Below are 18,287 nucleotides of genomic sequence, written 5' to 3' on the forward strand. Positions count from 1 at the left end.
AAACAAATAAGTGAAGCGTTGCAAATGACACTGTAGGACGAGCACGTGGTTAATAAATAAAATAACAAAAGGTTCTTCCTAACTAGAATTGTCACAACAAATATGATGTTATTTTTTAAAGTGTCTTAATAAAGTCAATTTATTCAATCTCTCCTACATTCATATTGAAACACGGAGAATTTATAATAATAATAATAATAATACACAATGAAGCTTTGACATATACATTTAGCAGTCATACCCTGCCACAATTTTTAATTTATTTTGGTAGGAAATGAACGAACTTCTTTTTAATTTCCACGAGGCAGTGAAAAATAAGGGATTTGTTTCTTCTTTTATATTTATAAGATGTTATTAATTATGTGACATTTCTCTCAATTGTTTAATTTTTTTTTTATTAAATTTAAATCACATTCAGACGATAGATAAAAACAAGCTATAAACTGTACATTAGATTTTTATTTTTTTTTTCCTTTTATTTTCTTAATAATTAAGACAAATCATAAAAACAAAAACAAAAACAATGCACAGCTTTTTCGTAAATATAATTTTATTTTTTTTTTTATAGAGAAATATTCCGAAAAAAGCTAACCAAATAACTACTATATTTTATTATAACTATTAAAAAAAAAAAAAAAGCTCGCAGAAAATAGCTTTTTATCTTCTTATACTTTTATAGGACTAAATGGAGGAGGTTGGTTTCTCTTCATTCGATGGAGATCATAATTATTAAAACGTAAAAACTGATTGCGATAAACTTTATAATTCTTTTTTTTTTTTTTTTCATATTCTTCTTATAATTCGACAAAAAAAAAATTAAAATTAATAAAAACCAAGGATCTTTTTTTTTGTTTTTGTTTTCCATCTCTTTTTAAATTATTACATTTAAATCCAGACAATGGCAGTATTAAATTCTTCCTAAAAAAACGAATACGATCTCCCATACTCCTTTAAATTTTTCCAAAGCCGATACTTGACAGGTGCGCACTTGATTATGGTTGCAATTTTTAACTGGTTTGAGAAGTTTGGTTCAATTTATTAGCGGAATTATTTATATTTTTTATTTTATTTTATTTAATTTGGTTAATAATTAATTAATGATAAATTTCCTTAATTTTAAGCAATGTTTTTCGTTAATTTTTGTTGCTTTTTTTTTGTTTCATTATGAGTTACAATATAAATTTGTGTTTATAAAGCAATTAGTAGCCTTTTTTCAAATTTATTATCACGCAATTATTTTAATTTCCTTTTTGGTCTAATTAAAATAATAATTAATTAACCTGAAGTATTTTTTTTGAAAATATTGATCATATTTCTTTCATTTCGAAAAAAAAAAAATCAATATTAGTGCCAAATAAAATGATAATATAGAAAACTAATTAATTAATTAATTAATTAATATTGCTAAAACTAAAAAAAAAAATACTAATTCTTTAAAAAATATATTGTAACTAATATGTTTAAAAATAAGTAAAAACATTCTTTCCTTTTTGGGTTAATTAATATTATTAATATTTGTTAGTAAACTAATATTTCTGTTCATCGGCAGCCCTTAAATGTTAACGAACAGTTTGTTTCAGGCAGCAGCCAAAAGCGATGATAAAAACGTTAATTGTTAAAAGATTTCTCAGAAATCTTTCAATTAATTCTTTGGTTGGTGTTAAAAGATAATTAATTATTTATCTATAGCTAAACAATTAAAAGCCATTATCTCTACTGAACGGGAAGGGGGGGGATTAGAAATCACTAACTAACTAACTAACGGTATGTATTTCTTTTAACCAACAAAGCGAATGAATCAACGTGAGGTAGCAAAACTAAACTAGCGATCAACGAGTCGATAACCAATATTGTCGTTTTACGTTAACGTAAATCAATGTCTTCAATCTCTAATAAAAATTGACCTAATTACGTACGTCACGTGGTTTAACGACAATATTGTATCGTTTCCAATCACCCTAAAGGAACCACTAACTTCATGCGCATTATACAAACATTACTCCCTACATTTCCGTTATCTAACAGATAAAAAACTAAACAACCAAGAATGTTATATGTATATCATGCGTATATATATATATATATTTTTTAATTTCCCCAGCTTTTCGCATCAATTTCAAAGTGCATCAAAGCTTCATTAGAAAACGAACAAAGAATGTTATAAAACCGAAACTAAAGCGCAGCGCAGATTCGTGTGGCAAAGGTATGATGAAATAAAATAAAAATAAAATAAAAACTATAACTAGATCATTTATAACTATTTCATTTGACTTCTATAGTGTTACTTAAAACGGCAACGTGAACATTACGATTCTTCTTGTAAAGATCATATTGCTATTAGCATGAGTGAATAATATGTTAGCTCCCTATAAGTTACTCAGGCTCCATAGGCGTAATGTATCCAGCGATTTCTTCTCATTTCGCCCGCGCCGGAAAAAAAATCCGAATTTTGCGCTCTCTTGTTGAAAAAAAATCCCGCTCGTACAGCTCCTCGACCTCGAGACGTCGGCTGCTTTTTCACCAAGGGAGTGTTTTAGTCGTGAATGTTTGTTTTTACAATTTAAGATTAAATCATGGCGTTTGTGTCAGTACCGAGACAAAAAAATGCAGGTAACTCAATGCAATTTGCCGATATTGATAAAGAATGCTAAAGATAAGAGTTGTTATTATGATTTGAAACGAGAAAATTCTACAACAGCTAAATCCAATGCACTGATCTCTTAACTGTTTTCTTAACCGAGGCTATTGAGCGAAATATTCGGCTGCTTAAATAGCTCCGATATCATTGGCTAGCTTCCTCTACACGCGCTTCCGGGGAAAAACCGGAAAGAAGAGTAAATATGATTTTCGTTCCCGTGGCGGCCGCAGAGCGTCGCATATAATTGGGAAGCCGGCGGCGCGGGAGAAAACGCTGGAGTATAAAAATGAATTGCCTGAGTAACTTATAGGGAGCTAACATATTATTAACTCATGCTATTAGTTGATTGATTTAGGCTATTATATATATCTATTACCAGTTTCTACGTCAAAATCATCGTAAACTATTTGGAAACATCATCACATTAACTAGGATCATTTTATCATTTTTTCTTTTCCAATTAGTAATGTACGTTGCCCAAAAATCTACTAAGGCATTTTATTATTGGGGTTATAAATGATCAGTTAATTTAAAATTAAAATGTGTTAAAAACTAATTAACCACCACCGGTTGTTTCTTGAACCGGTATCGAAAATATTATTATTTATTAGTTAATTAAAATATTTACTAATAAAAAACCACCTCCATTAAAAAGGAAAACACCGAAAATTAAACCAATATAACGGTGATTGTGGTGTGAATAGAGAAGAAGCGTTAAGAAGGGGAAAAGATTGGATTGGAATTTTGTTTTGGTTTGTTTTTTTATTATTATCAGGGTTCCATAGCTCCAAAGCTCACCATGACAGGATAAAAGGTTAAGTGGTAAAAAACCCTGTACCAATCAGCGAGCCGCCCGTAAAAATAGTCTTTGTTTTTTTTTTATGGTATTATATTTTTATTTTGGGGTTTTTTGGTTTTTTTGCAGTTTAGTTAAAGGGGGTAAGGAAGCAAAGACTGCAAAAATATTTTTACACGAGGTGGGAAGGTGTGCAAAATATTACTTTTTCTTTAGTGTGAAGAAGCCGCGTCGTTTGTGCTCTTCCTTCCTTTCAGCGTCCCCTTTAGCTGGCAGTGTCTGGGAGCGAGAAGGACCCGCTGCCTCCTCCTCTATCGCCTCTTGCAAATTTTTAAGCCAAGAGTTCATTTCCTCCTGCCGTTACGAACGAGATAAGAGATAATAAAATAATATAGTGTTTTCAAATTAGATATAAACATAAACAGGGAGGGTTCATACAACTTTTGGAAAACAAATTTCCCCGAGATTTCCAGGTTTTTCCCCCATATACTTCCCTGAATTTTCCAGGTTTTTCCAGTATATAGAGTATCCTTTGGAGAAAATTATAACGAAGGAGGGGGGGGGAATATGACTATTACATACTCAAAGGACATCCCCATATCTCTAGTAGAACCAGAGTTATGAGCCTCCAAAGTTTAGTGTAATGTTAATCCTATGGAGGGGGGTATGTTTACGAACATTTTGCTCAATTACTCGCCCCTGTTTGACGCAAATTCCCCTGATTTCCCTGAATTTTACTAAAAATTCGCTAATTTCCCTGAGGTTTTTGTCAACTATTTATTTCCCTGATTTTTCCAGGTTTTCCAGGTTTGTATGAACCCTGATAAATATTTAAAATATATAAAAGTCATACGTCATCTTTAGAGTGGAATAAATATTCGCCACCACCAGTAAGTCTGTAAAATAATAAAACAATACAATTATTGTAGAATTTATATATTTCATTAATTTAATAAGTTATGCTCCGATTTTAAGGTGTTTTTGCGTGTTAAATTCAACTTACTTTAACCTAAACACGTGTTTTTTCTTGGTATAATCGGCAGCCACCTCTACTGTGCTTCCTTGAAGATTAATTGGACTTTCATTGCGGAAAAGGGTTTCAGGTTCCTGAAAAACACGCGTAAACACGCATAAATTTGCATACATATCAATTATAATGGCGCAATTATATTACTTGTTTGAAATGTTTCTGGTCCTTGTACGATAGCAAACTTGTTCCCCTCAATACAACGTATAACTGGACCCAAGATCTATCGCAGAAAAATAAAATAAAAAGAATAAACAATAAGAATTACACTTAAAGGGAGGGTGAAGTAGAAAATCAAGTGATTTTTTATCGATTCTTCTACTAATTATAAGTCTGCATAGTGAAACATTCAGGAAATACCAGCTCCGAATGATTTTAAAATTCAAATTAGCTTCAGATTTTAAGGATAATTTTAAACAAGGTCCTCCGACCAATCGCGTAACGCCCTGCCTTTTTGTTAACAAAATTCTCGTGGCACGCTCCATGTCTCGCGCCACGATTGTCACGTCGCGCGCCTAATTTTATCAAATCTCGTGATAAATTTCATTCGACACGGAGCGTGCCACGAGAATTTTGTTAACAAAAAGGCAGGGCGTTACGCGATTGGTCGGCAGTCCTTGTTTAAAATTATCCTTAAAATCTGAACTTAATTTGAATTTTAAAATCATTCGGAGTCTGTATTTCCTGAATGTTTCACTATATGCAGACTGGTCTTGTAATTAGTAGTGGAATTGATAAAAAATTACTTTATTTTCTACATCACCCTCCCTTTAAATAGTGTAATCCCTTCCAGCAACTTACCGATTGCTAGCCTTCTTCGTAGTTGATTCCCAATCATGTTTTCTCGTTAGCATACCTTCAGCCAACACGTCACCGGCACCAGAAACGCTTGGTTTGTCTAAAATTAACCAACAAAAATCGAAAATGAGTAAAGATAAAGTTGCCTACAATAAGTGGGTCTCCTCTTATCAACAACACCACATAAATAACGCTAAACGTTGATTTCAACATGAAATTTAGGACAAACCCCAAAAACCAACCATATTTTTCAAAAACTACCTGATCCTATTGATTCATTGTCCTCTAGTACTGGCGATTTTTTCTTTCTCCAACTGCTGAAAGGAGACTTGGAACGCGATCGACGTTTTTTCTTGTCCTTATCGGGTGAGGGTGCTTTAAAAAGTTACGGCAAAAAAAAAAAGTGGAAAAGAAAACGCAAACAACATGCAAATATAATTACATTCAATTTAGAAAAAAACCACCTAAAAACTAAAAAAAAAAAAAATAACGAGTTACACTCTCTACATGCCCTTACCCATATAGGCCTATAGACTTCGGTGTTAAAATCAAATGTGCTTAAAATGTACATTGTTTTAAATATAGTCTGTGAAATTTTTTGACAAAATGCATTCAAAAGGTTCTTTTGAATCTATTAGCTCCGAGGGAATCTAAGTACTTTTAAACATCAGCATTAAACTGGACTAACCAGGGTTCATACAACTTTTGGAAAACAAATTTCCCTGAGATTTCCTGGTTTTTCCCGTACATGGAGTCAATGTTAACGAAGGAGGGGGGGGGGCAAGTAGGACTATTACATAATCAATGGACATCCCCGTATCTGTAATGTAACCAGAGTTATGAGCCCCCAAAGTTTAGAGTAATGTTAATACTATGGAGGGGATGTTTATGAACATTTTGCTTAATTACTCGGCCCCTGTTTGTCGTAGCCGTACGTTTTCAGTATGGTTAGATGGGGGATAAAGAGGACTATAACATACTAAAAGGACATCCCCGTATCTCTAACATAACCAGAGTTATGTGCCTCCAAAGTGTAGTGTAATGTTAATAATATGGAGGGGATGTTTATCAACAATTTGCTTAATTACTCGGCCCCTGATTGACGCAAATTTCCCTGATTTCCCTGAATTTTGCCTGAGGCTTTTGTCAACTATTAATTTCCCTGATTTTTCCATGTTTTCCAGGTTTGAATGAACCCTGCAAATCGCGCGTCACGTGGTTTTAAAAAGGTCAACTTGTAGTAGGGGAACCGCGTGGCCCGCGCTTTGCTCTTTTTAAAATTAAATGATTCAAAAGATCACCATTTTGAGACCTTATCATTCTTATTAAAAAAACTCATTAAATATGAAAACTGTGTGAGTTAACATGTGCTTGAAATATGCTAATAAAGTTGTAGTTGCAAAAAATAAATAAATAAATAAATAAATAAATAAAAGCTAGTATAAGTAACGTCTAATAAAAAAATGTAGCAAAAGAAAACATTAAAGTTGGCAAAAGAGTAGACTTACTGCCAGGAGCAGATTTAGACTCTGGAGGAGATTGAGATTTTGCCCACTTCTCCCTTCGAGCTGCAGTATTTTTATTGGCAAGTTTTAAATTAAAAAAGAAAAAATGCAAAAGAAAAAAAAAAAAACAAAAACAGAAAAAAAAAAACACAAGCTGGCATAAGACGCCCATTTTTCAAAGAAATAAAAAAAAATAAAATAAAATAGAACCATGCGGTGCAAAACAATTTAAAAGTGTAAAGATAAAGATAAATCATGCTTAGGAATTTTAAAGCACCGCTTACCTCACTTATGAGAGAAACAAATACACCCAATTTGAATCTAAACCATCGTTTAGCAATTCTAATTTACTTAATATTCATAGTAAAGTACAGATATTGCGAAGTTGGAATGATGACGTATTGAAACCAAGAAGTTATATCTAGTTTATTAGGGAGAAGATATAAAAGCGCCACATTTCCAGCTTTATCTCCAGTCCAAACGTATAGTAGGTCCGAAGTTAATCCCCGCCTCTAAATTACAACCAGCATCTCATTGGTTCTTGAAACCTCACGTCAGCGCGACGCGAATGACGAAAATTACGTATTTTCCGACTGAGGAGAGTGTAGCGAAATAGCCCGGCTTCTCCTTTTACGTCCCCCCTTGTATTTTGAAAGGGGGACTGAGACTATGGCACGCGAATACTTAAGCATCTTAGACCTTCTCCCTAGTAAACTAGATATCACTTCTTGCTGAAACTTAATATACAAATGCGCATATTTGTGATTCCGCCACAAACTTATATTTTGTAAGCTTTAGCAGCGAAGATCCGTTTATAAAACAATAATTTCTGTACTTTACCATCACACCCTTCTTAAAACTCTAACAAGCTAATTAAACAGCCTTATTTTGGCATAATGTTGTTAGTCGCCATTTAAGCGCACCTTAAACTCTTAAAACTGGACTTCTCTAAGCGGATTACAATGTTATTGGAACTGAAATTTGAAGCTTAGTTTTGGTTTTTTTTTCAGGTTACTAAGCTTTGGCATTTCCATAACCTTTCTACTAAAAACTACCATTCGCGAAAGTGCTACCCATTACCAGAAGACTCGAATTAAATAAATGAATGAATGAACTTACCCTCGGGTCTCGCTTCGGAAACTGGCTCTTGGTCACCATTCAAATAACCTTGTTCAGAAACTGGTTCAGGAGATGCTTCACCGTCAAGTCTGAAACGAGAATATAGTAACTGAGACGCGTACCTTATTCGCGGTGCAACTGGCAAGGCTTAGCGTCAGTAAAAAAAAAAAAAATCGCACTAAGTGTCATGGATGAAATTTTTTGTACCTGTCAGTCGCTGTCGCAGCCTCCTGGGCTTGAGCAGCTTCCAGAGCTTGTCTGGCAAGTTCTTCCTGCCTCTTTCTCTCCTCTTCTTCAAGTTCTTCTCGTCGTCGAAGTTCTTTCAATTCATACTAAACAAGCCAAAGAATTTTTAATAACGTTTCTGAAAGAAATTGGTCAAGAACATTGAAAACTAACTGTTGTTAATCGTTCGAGAGCCGAGAATCTTTCTTCTTGGGCAGCTGCCGACTTCTCAAAGGCTTCCTGTTTCTTTATTAGCTGCTCAACTTCATCAATCGTATGCTGTAATAAAGAAATAATTTAAAACTAGTCCTTGCAATGAATGAATGAAAAACAAAGGTTGAAGTTCAAATTACCCCAAGTTCTTGACTCAAGAGATAAGGTTCTTGAGCTACAAGCCAGGCTTCAGCGACCGCCGCATCTCGAGCAAACTGGTAAACTTCCAAAACTGATAGAGGGAGAGATTTATATTAAAACGAATCCTAAGAAAGAAAGAATCCAAGGTCATAATTCTTACTAAGTTGCAGATGCTCCCATCGTTCCTCCCAACGGTCCATCATGGATCCTCTTTGATTTGTCAATGAAACTAATTTGTCCTTAATTTCATTTGAAGCGTAATGTCCCCTGGCTAATAGTTCTTTGCCCAAATCAACACACGCTGTCAAGTTATCCTCCCTGGCATCAATTTCCGCTTTCAAACTCTGGTGGTTGTTCATCAGCAGTTCCACACCAGAAACATCCCTAATAGAAATGTTTTGTCACGTTATGTACCAGGTTTAAATTTCTCCCACACAAATAAAATGGTACCTTGGTTTTTCCGATGTATTCATCTGCCTGACAACGTCATCCATCCAGAGCATAAGATCACGAACCATGTTGAAGAAACGGAATAGATCACCGGTATCAATGAGTTTCACTCTTCTGCCTTGACACAAATCAAGAAGTCTTTCCCAGGCGCTAACAACCTCCTGTTCCCTTCCAGTTATCTCTCTGGCTTTTTCGCCAGCGTAAGAAGCTTGCAATTTTGAAGCCTCTTCTTGAATTTGTTGCACCGAATATCCCAGAGTTTGAAGATCATGCTCGAAATTAGCGTGTTTTCTTTGCAGGTTGGAAACGTTAACGGCATCCCTGCCAAGCTCATCAGGCAAAGCATTTTGTTTTTCCTATAGAAATGACGTTTTATGGTAAGACCAGTAGTCAATTTTCAATGTGCGTTCAAAATTGCTTACAATGATGCGACTGTAAACATCCTTGCAATCGTGGAAGAACCTATGAAGTTCCCACGAAGCTGCCAACATTTGAGTGCGAGTTTCAATCAATTCCAAAAGATCAGTCCAGGCCTCATTCAAGTTATCCTTTCCTTCAGCAATGATGGCGCTATCAGAATGTCCCATGTTAATCAACTGATCAGCAGCTTCATTAGCAGCAGCCACTCTCTCAGTGCCAATGATCTCGGTGTCACGAGCAAACTCCTTGAACCTGTCTTGCAACATCTTGAGAAGACAAAATAATTTTCTTTAACCTAATCCAAAAAGTTAATGGTAATATAACGCTTACAGTAACATGCTCGTAGTCTTGGCCAAGTTCGTGAGAACCAGCCACAACTTCTCTTTCAGCGATCCATTGCAACAAATCATCCTTTTCTCTCGTCAAGGCAAAGAGTTTCAAGGCTTCGTCCAACTTAGCTCGCCTCTCAAGGGCCAGATCTTTAAGGCCAGCGTACAGTTTATCAACTTGAGATTGACGTACAGCGATTTGGTCACTAGGAACGAAATTTTATACTTAATAATACAGAGATAAATGAGGTAAGATGGATTGGAAATGATGACGCGCGACCTGCCTCACCATAACTCTCCCAGTGTACCTCGCGCACGCCCCTACTCTTCGGTAGGCGATCGTTAAGTTACACGTAACACTATCCCTCTCTTTCAAGAAGAATTCAGTTGAAAATGCCAGTTCTTACCTTTCAGGATGTCCTTCGGAAATCAGCTGCTTAGCAATCTCTCCCAAACTTCTGACAGTTTCAGCATAATCTTCAACAGCATTTTCAAGGCTGGCGTGTTTCTTCATTAAGTTTTGCGCGCTGATTTCGTCCTTCCCTCTATCCTCCACCATCATGTATAGCTCTTGTTCACTCATCCAAGCTTCAGCTTCGGACGCGTCAAAGTAGAATTGGTGGGCTCTTTCCGATTCCAAAAGTTTATTAAACCTTAAATCAATCGCCTGTTTAAGTTCGTCCCAGGCTGAGGTTATTTCCTCAATCAGCCTCTGGAATTCTTCCGAATCTTCGTGATCTTCTTCAATCAACTTGCGTCCATTTTCAATGATATTCAATATTCTAGGTTCGTGATTATCAATCTCGTTACGAAGAGATTGGTTCTTCTTCTTAAGCATTTGTACGCTGAACAAGCTATTGCCATAATCGGGCGATGATGCGACGGGCATTTTCTCATGAACCCATAGTTTCTCATCTTCCACATCTCTGCGGAATTGGAAAGCCTCTTTCTTCTTGAGTAGTTGCGCTTTACGATCAAGCAGAGGAGCTTGCAATTTCTTGAATCGCGTTTCAACGTATTCCTTCTTCTGCACAATTTCTTCCGTCTTGTCGGGATCCATTTTTTCCAAATAATTAGCTTGCGATTTCAACTCCGTAACTTGTTTCGCCTTGACAGCCATTTGCGTTTCGATAACTTGTTGTTTCTGCAAGATCAAGTTGACGCTGGTCAAATCTTGTCCAGTTTCGGCGGTCAAGACTTCCTTCTCCAGTTCATTGATCCATCCATCAATATCGTCGCAAGTTTGTTCGTAAAGAACTTGTCGGTTAGCGTCAAACAATTTTTCACCCTTCTCCGTCGTGGTATTTTCTAAGGCGTCAAACTGTTGATCCATCTCGTTCAAACGAGGTAAGATAGTGTCTGCCAACTCGGGCTTTTGTTGAATAAGAGCCTGTCCATCCTCCTTGATTTTGTACAATCGGTCCTTGTTGGAAACAACTTCAGCGGCAAAAGCCTGGTGCCTAGTCCATTTACTATGAACTGTCTTGGCACTACGATATGTTTCATCTTGTGCAATGATGTATTTCTCTTGTATCCATTCGGACAACTAATAAGAGAGTAAAGTTTGGATGTCTTAAGGTTAAAAAAACCGTTATCTTTAGTCCTTACCTCTTCAGAGTCTTGGAGGAATTGTTGTAGCTGAGCTAGATCTCTCAACTTATTCATCTGCTGTTCAGCACGTTCGCGGTTAGCGATACGTCTCTCGCTAATATTCTCAGCTTTCTTATGAATTTTATCAGAGGCAAAGTGGTTATCATCACAGAGTTTCTGGGCAAAAGTAATAACGCTATTGATCTTTTCATCATTAGCGTCCATGGTGTTCAAGAACGTCTCGTGACGTTTCCTCAAGTTTTCAACTTGCTCCATGTTTGTCTGTGTAAACAATAAGTTTTAATTAAAATGTCCTAAAAAAAGGTTTAATTAGCTAATTCGTTAAGACATACGGGTGTTTCCTCCTTAGAAAGATGATGATCTTGTTGATTAAGAAGAACCTCAGCTTGCTTAGCGTCCCTGAGGTACATTTGGAGATTAAGGCTGTCTGTAAGGAGGTGTTGACGGTTCTCCCACATTTGATGAAGCTCCGTCCATCCATCTTGCAAAGCTTTGAGACGCTGATTGATACGTCAAAAAGAAAGCGTTAAAATCTTCATTAAACTTTAAACCTAGCGTTTCTTACTTCGCGGAGGAACATATATTGTGGATCAGTTTGACCCTGTGTGATCTTCTCTCCGTACTCCATCATACGATTATAATCCTCAGTATAATTATCAATTTCTTCCTTGATCTGTTGATGTTGACTAAGTAGCTTCTCACCCTCAGCCAAATTAGAGGGAATATCTTCGGATGCCACGTCAGTTTGAGTTTTGGTTAACCACGCCTGGAAGTGATCAAGATCCCGCAAGAATCTGTGGAGATCACCAGCTTCTTCCAATTTCGCATCTCTGTCCTTAAGCTAAACAAAAAAAGCCATTATGCTTAGTATTAACGATCTCAAAGACAAGAACATTACATGTATAAAAAATGGATATACCAATTGAGTAAGCTGTTCCCAAACAATTCTGATTTGCATAAGCCTCTCACGAATGGCTTCAGCTTCGTCAGGTTGTTCTTGTTGGATCTTATCAGCTTCTTGTTCCAATGAGTCAAGCTTGGCTTGAATAGCGGCAAGATCTCTCTCCATACCACTAAGACGACGTTGTAATGTCATAATGCCAGTCAAATCATTACCCAACTCTTCAGTGGATTGCAATAACTTGGTCTTTTCCTCAATCCATGACTAAAGAGTTTAAAACATGACGTTACCAAAAATAATTTGTCAGAAAGAAAGAAACAACAAGTCTAAACGTACTATAGTTTCTTTGCATTCGATATGGAAAGTCTGAACACTATGGGACGAGCTGATATTGTCCCTCTTTGAATCAGCTTGGTCACGTAATTTGGCCCAAGTTTGATTAAGATCATTTTGCTTAGTAAGAATATCCTCCGAGTTGGGGTGTTCAACATGAAGCAACTGTCTGGCCAACTGGTTAACCACCGCAACTCTCGACGCGTTGGCATTCATCTCTTGTTCAAAGCCTTCAAATCGGTGTTTCATAACCTCAATGTCCTCCATATCGCGACTGGTAACCATTGTTTCCAGCATTTTTTCCTTCTCTTCGATCCATTGGTCAACGCCATCAGCCTCGTTAAAGAGCTTATACAGAGAGAGAGCATCCAGAAGTCGTTGCTTTCTGAGCTTAGCCAGTTCAAGTAGTTCTTTGTAGCGTCTGTTGATACTGGCCAGTCGTTCAAGCACTTCCGGTGATTCTTGATACTAAATGAGCGGGAGAAAACGTACGTGAGAGTGAATACAAACAGCTGATGAAATAAATCATTCAGGGAAACATTTACATGTTCTCCCAAAGAGCTGGCTTGTTGATGTAGCGAGTCAATGGTATTAGCGTAAGTTTTCAAATCATCAGTGACATCCTTGTGTTTCTTGAGAAGCGATTGAACATTGGCTTCATCACGGCCGACGTCTTCGCTGGAAACCAGTCGTAAGGAATCCAGCATCCATGTGTCAACATCATCAGCATCAGCAAAGAACTGAAAGGCGCAAAAGAAAATTCAATAATCCAGTAACTATAACTAATCAGTCTACAACAAAGATTCCGTACTTGATGAAAATCAACTGCGTCATGCAGGCGTTTCGATCTAGCCTCCATCAGTTCTTTCAAGTGATCCCACATATTATTCATCTCGTTGATTCTCTGTTGAATTTTATCAGAACCAAAGTGTTGGGCTTCAATAAGATCATGCCCAACTTGAATGGCAGAATGAAACTGTTGTTCGTGGACACTGAGTTCATCCTCCAGGGCTTTATTTTTGCTGATCAGTAGATGAACGGTGGTAAGATCGTGCCCAATTTCTGCCGATGACAGAATTTGTTCCTTCTCCTTAATCCAGGCTTCCTCCTCAGTCATGTCCCAATAGAACTGCCACAATTTCCTGGATTCCTCAAGGCGGTTGCGTCTCTCAAGGGCAAGTTGAACCAATTCGGAATAAGCGGCTTCCAATTGTTGGATTCTTTCAACAACAACTTGAGGATCGCACGGACGATAGCCTTGGGAAAAAAGAGAAGATTCGAGTGATGCTGAGAAAGGGAACTTTAGAGTCGAAGCACCGACTTACCACTTTCTGATTCCTCATCAATGAAACGTTGCGAATGTTGTACAACAGCCTTAACTCGTTCACCCAAAACATTAATATCAGCTTCAACAAGTCTGTGCTTTTGAAGAAGGTCTTCTACACCCATCAAATGTTTTCCATAATCCTCGGACATGAGTCTCATCTTGATCTCTTCCATAGAGTCAAGGATATAGATCATTTCTTGGAATGTCTGTTGAAGAGCCATGGACATTTCGAGTCGGCTTCTTCGAGCTCTCAACAGTTCTAATAGATAATTCCATAAGCGCAAGACATTGTCTTTCCTGCTGTTGATTCTTTCAATGTCATGATAGTTTTCAGCCTCTAACTCTTGAGCCACAGCCACAACGGCTTGCACCCTTTCTTCGTAAGCGAAGATATCAGTTTCAATGGCCTCGTGCTTTCTAGCAGCAGCTTCCACCGAAGCCAAATCAAAACCAAAGTTGTCTTGAGAAACCAAACGTTGATTTTCACTAAGCCAAGTCTCACGCATTCCAGCTTTACGGTCAAACCGAGCCGCCAATTGCTCAAGTTTTTCTTGTCTATATACAAGTAGACCAAGAATTTATACATTTTTCACGAGCGTTAATTGAAGCATTATAGATTACTCTACCTTATAAGCTCTTCTCGTAAAGCCAACTCTCGTTCGTGTTCGGATTTTTCGAGTTTCTCCCAAGCTCGGTTGATGTCCGAAATCATTTTGCCTTCTTTTGGAAAATATGGCTTTTGATTATTGGCACGCATTTTGCTTTGTATTGTGAAGAGTAAAACTTCGAGGTTTCCTTTTTCCACAAACCTATTGAGACAAAGAACAGTATAGGTAAACGGTATAAAACACAACCGAACGAAGCGGTATTAATTACTTCGGTGGCTTCTCCATAGTGCGATAATTATTAAAAGCCGTTAACTGCTGTTGCACACCAACTAAAGAATTTGCGAATTTTCTATCTCCTAATGCGGTAATGGTCTGTTCAATCCATTTCAATAGTTCCGACGTTAGGGTCTCGTATTCGTTAATCATGGCCTCATTTTCCATGGCGTGACCAACAACTTTACCAATCCTTCTACCCTGGACAGTCTCTTTCTTCATTTTTGAGAAATAATGATAATAAGTAACAACGTAGGTTATGATTGATTTTTCATCCGGATTGTCCACATAGATATCTGTCGATTTAAGAAACAAAAAGGCACTTTGATTAGAGCCCTACAACTGCGTACACAGATTAAGTCTACTGGTCTAAATTTAGATCACTACTAAAAGAATTAGGGGTAATCAGTGCCAAGAAATCTTTAAATGAATTTTACGCATAAAAAATAAATATTCAAAGTATGAATGAAATTCACCTTCAGCGTCTAAAAGCTTCGTTAAGCCCAGATTTTGTTCAGCAACATTGAAAGAATGATTCAAGTTGTATATTGCGTTTGATTTGGATAGTTTGTCATATTGGATTAAATCAGGACTGAAGGAAGAAACACAAACATTATATAATAGAGTTTCTATCTATTACGTTCAGGGTAACGTATTACCGATGTTTATGAATGAGAGCGTTAAATGCTAATCCATCTCGCCAACTAGTTGTGAAATTTCTAATATTAACATTAGAATAACCCGCGGTTTTCATTTGACACCATAATAAAAGGGCGTCTTTAGCCGATTTCGTTTCTTGATTATCAACTTCTTCAATGGTGATATCTTGGATCTAAGTTGCGGAAAATGATTAGCAACGTAAAGAAAAAACAATATTGGTCAGTAAATCCAAGCCCGCACCTGGAATCTAAGAATGATGGTCCAGATAAGACCGAGTGTAAGACGCGAATTTCCATCTACAATGTCATGGGAACCTAAATTTTCAAGATGTACTCTTTGGTCTCTCAAAAACTGAAGAGCTTTATCAACATTTTCTAAGCAATGAATTCTCATTTTGCCTTTCGTTGGTCTTGGCTGAAAAGTTCAAGTTATTCCCAAAAGTTAATATAGAAGTTTATAGAATGATAAGCTAATAAGTTTGCTAACGAATAGGTCTCGGTAAAAGTATGACTAGGCATGAATAAAACAAGGCCAACTAAAGCGGCAATGACAAAAACAGTTATTTAGTTACCAGTCTATCTCCGGAGAGTATTTCAAGCAGCTTCATTAGCATTTTTCCATCTCGAAGATCGACATACAAATCGGTGATTCTCGAATTGGCTCGCACCAGATGAGAATTCACCCATTTACAAAAGGTTTTCTTTTGAACAGACTCTCGCTCGTCTAAATTTTTGGGTTAAATTTTTAAAATCCAAAAATGTTAATTACGTAATCAGGGTTAAAATCCTTGATTGTAAATATCGAAATTTTAAATAAACTTCACTAACATGGCTCAAAACAACTTGAATGTTTTAAGACACATAAAAAAAAATCCTATTTGCTTCTCATATAAAAAAATTACACGAGGTTTCTAAAATATTATTATAATTTAACTAATTTTCACAGGCTATGATTTCTAGGTAGATTATTCAAATTCAGTGAAAACTTTCACATTAGTTATGCAAAATATGCAATTAAAAATTTGACAATTTCATTGCAGCTGACATAAATAACCAGTGTTTATAGATATTTTGTAAATGTCCTATAAAGGTATACAAAACCATGTAATTCCACAGGGTTCATACAACTTTTAGAAAACAGATTTTCCCGAGTTTTCCAGGTTTTTACCCACACATTACCCTGAGTTTTCCAGGGTTTTTCCCATATATGGAGTAATAACAACGGGAGTGTTTTTTATAACTGAAGCAACCCATTCAGAGCAAACCTCAAAAATGTCCCTGAATTTTACCTAAAAATCCTTAATTTCCCTAAGTTTTTTCTTAACTATGTATTTCCTTGAGTTTTACAGGTTTTCCATGTTTGTATGAACCCTGATTCCAATTGCTTTTGAAATTTATTTTGTGAAGGTCACCATTTCTAGTTTATATTCCCTTTAAGAATACTTAGATCATAAAAAATTCTAAGTAATTCATCAACCTCAAATAAGTCTTATCTCATCCATTTTATTTTACTGGAAATTTTGATTAAACGTCAAAAAAGAAAAAATAGGTTTAAAAACGCACCAGCCAACGCCTTGATACGAGAACGTTCAAACAATCTGGAAGAACTATTTCCACCGTCATAGTCATAGTCTTCAATTTCTTGTTGGTTTAGATGGTCCCATCTCACCCCAACCGAAATATCGGTCGTCATTTTGTTTTACACTTTAGTATCCTATATGGGGATGCAAAAAAAAAATGTACCTTTACACCTCAATTTACATATTATTCACTGATAACAACTACTAGACGATAATGTAGTGAAATCTCAGACGAAAGTGTAAAACTTGGTAATTCGTTTTAAATTATTATGTTTCAACAGATGGGTAATGGAGCATAACCGTTCTTATAGTTATAAACACGGAACTTTGGCCAGGGAAAGTCTTAAGTAATTCATAGTCTGGCTAAAGTCAATCAGGCCGTAGTAGACAGGACTCAATCAATAAATTATTCAATAACATTACATCACATACAGACATGACCTTTCAAAACACCGAAAAGTCTAGTATAATTCTGATTTAAACATGCAAAATATGAGGCTTTTCAATACAGAATAATTTAAATACTTTCCCCCTCCCTCAAACGAAGCCAAAAATCCCTTGATTGAAAGTCACCCAGTCTACAAGATTGACCTTTGGATCACATTAAACAAAACGAGATTTAACGGTAATTTTATAAAAGTATCGGTACCGATAATCCGTCTAATGCAAGTAATGTTCCAACATTGCTATACATTATTTGCGGAGATAAGATAACAGACTGCGGAGACCCCGATAATGCTAATATATATAAAAGGGAGCCGACAAAATGGTGACACACCCTGATAGAAATTTTCACGACTTAAGCCTTGGCTTCTCAAACAGGGCGATGGTTACCGAAATTCGGCGTCCCAACAGTGTATTTTTGGCTTAAGTCTAATTAATAAATGCAATTAAAGACTTCTTACCTCAATTGGATACGAAATATCCTATATAAAACTCGGAGAAACCACCAAAACACGGCTAAACACCACCGAAAACGGAAGATCGGCTCGCGTTCACTTTACCGACGTGACCCGAGATCTCGCCGCAAATGCCTCGCGTACAGCGGCTGTGCCGAAAAACAACGCGGAGGGATCTAGGGGAAAAAGTGAGGGGCTCCTCCACTCTGCCACACCCGGAAAACGCGAAAATCGAATATATATTGTAATATATCGGTTAAATTAATTTAAAAATTATTAAATATAATAAATCGAATAGGTATATGTCTTTAATTTTAGGCATTAAAATTCCCAACTAGCCTTAAATTTAACCCTGATTTCAATATTACACCAATAAAAGACCGGTTATGACATAATAAAAAATCGAGAGTAGCCAATCCAAGACACAAAATATAC

General features: G+C 36.4%; 1 protein-coding gene across 4 annotated transcripts; it reads right to left on the reverse strand.

Annotated features, from left to right (window-relative positions):
• Positions 1-108: 108 nt before the first annotated feature.
• beta-Spec (spectrin beta chain) lies at positions 109-18,241 on the reverse strand. Of its 4 annotated transcripts, XM_089858939.1 has the most exons (33): positions 17,859-18,241; positions 16,937-17,087; positions 15,946-16,097; positions 15,615-15,788; positions 15,374-15,546; positions 15,191-15,306; positions 14,710-15,010; positions 14,460-14,642; positions 13,832-14,388; positions 13,318-13,763; positions 13,052-13,246; positions 12,510-12,974; positions 12,192-12,437; positions 11,838-12,113; positions 11,605-11,772; positions 11,270-11,533; positions 10,069-11,207; positions 9,663-9,867; positions 9,335-9,598; positions 8,913-9,268; positions 8,623-8,846; positions 8,462-8,553; positions 8,283-8,387; positions 8,091-8,215; positions 7,884-7,972; positions 6,768-6,827; positions 5,521-5,634; positions 5,263-5,359; positions 4,609-4,684; positions 4,438-4,541; positions 4,288-4,330; positions 3,640-3,788; positions 109-1,011 (listed from the first exon to the last, which is right to left on the reverse strand). In XM_089858939.1, the coding sequence occupies exons 2-33, from the start codon at positions 17,064-17,066 to the stop codon at positions 1,008-1,010; spliced, it is 7,092 nt and encodes a 2,363-aa protein (XP_089715065.1). In that variant the 5' UTR covers positions 17,067-17,087; positions 17,859-18,241; the 3' UTR covers positions 109-1,007. The 4 variants fall into 4 exon arrangements, with proteins under 4 accessions (XP_089715065.1, XP_089715064.1, XP_089715066.1 ...); XM_089858938.1 differs by having other exon boundaries at positions 109-3,788; XM_089858940.1 differs by lacking the exon at positions 6,768-6,827 and having other exon boundaries at positions 109-3,788.
• Between the last annotated feature and the right edge of the window lie 46 nt (positions 18,242-18,287).

Source organism: Phalangium opilio, unplaced genomic scaffold (genome assembly GCF_054372755.1).
Source record: "Phalangium opilio isolate 3A_F unplaced genomic scaffold, DU_Popi_V2 ptg000329l_1, whole genome shotgun sequence".
Lineage (NCBI taxonomy): Eukaryota > Metazoa > Arthropoda > Arachnida > Opiliones > Phalangiidae > Phalangium > Phalangium opilio.

Excerpts from the sequence above, each read along its gene's own strand:
- beta-Spec (XM_089858939.1), bottom strand. The coding sequence starts at position 17,066 with ATGACGACCGATATTTCGGTTGGGGTGAGATGGGACCATCTAAACCAA. Across the intron at positions 14,389-14,459 it reads TTACGAGAAGAGCTTATAAG|ACAAGAAAAACTTGAGCAAT; the intron begins GTAGAGTAATCT and ends ACTTGTATATAG. Across the intron at positions 8,388-8,461 it reads TCTTGAGTCAAGAACTTGGG|CATACGATTGATGAAGTTGA; the intron begins GTAATTTGAACT and ends TCTTTATTACAG.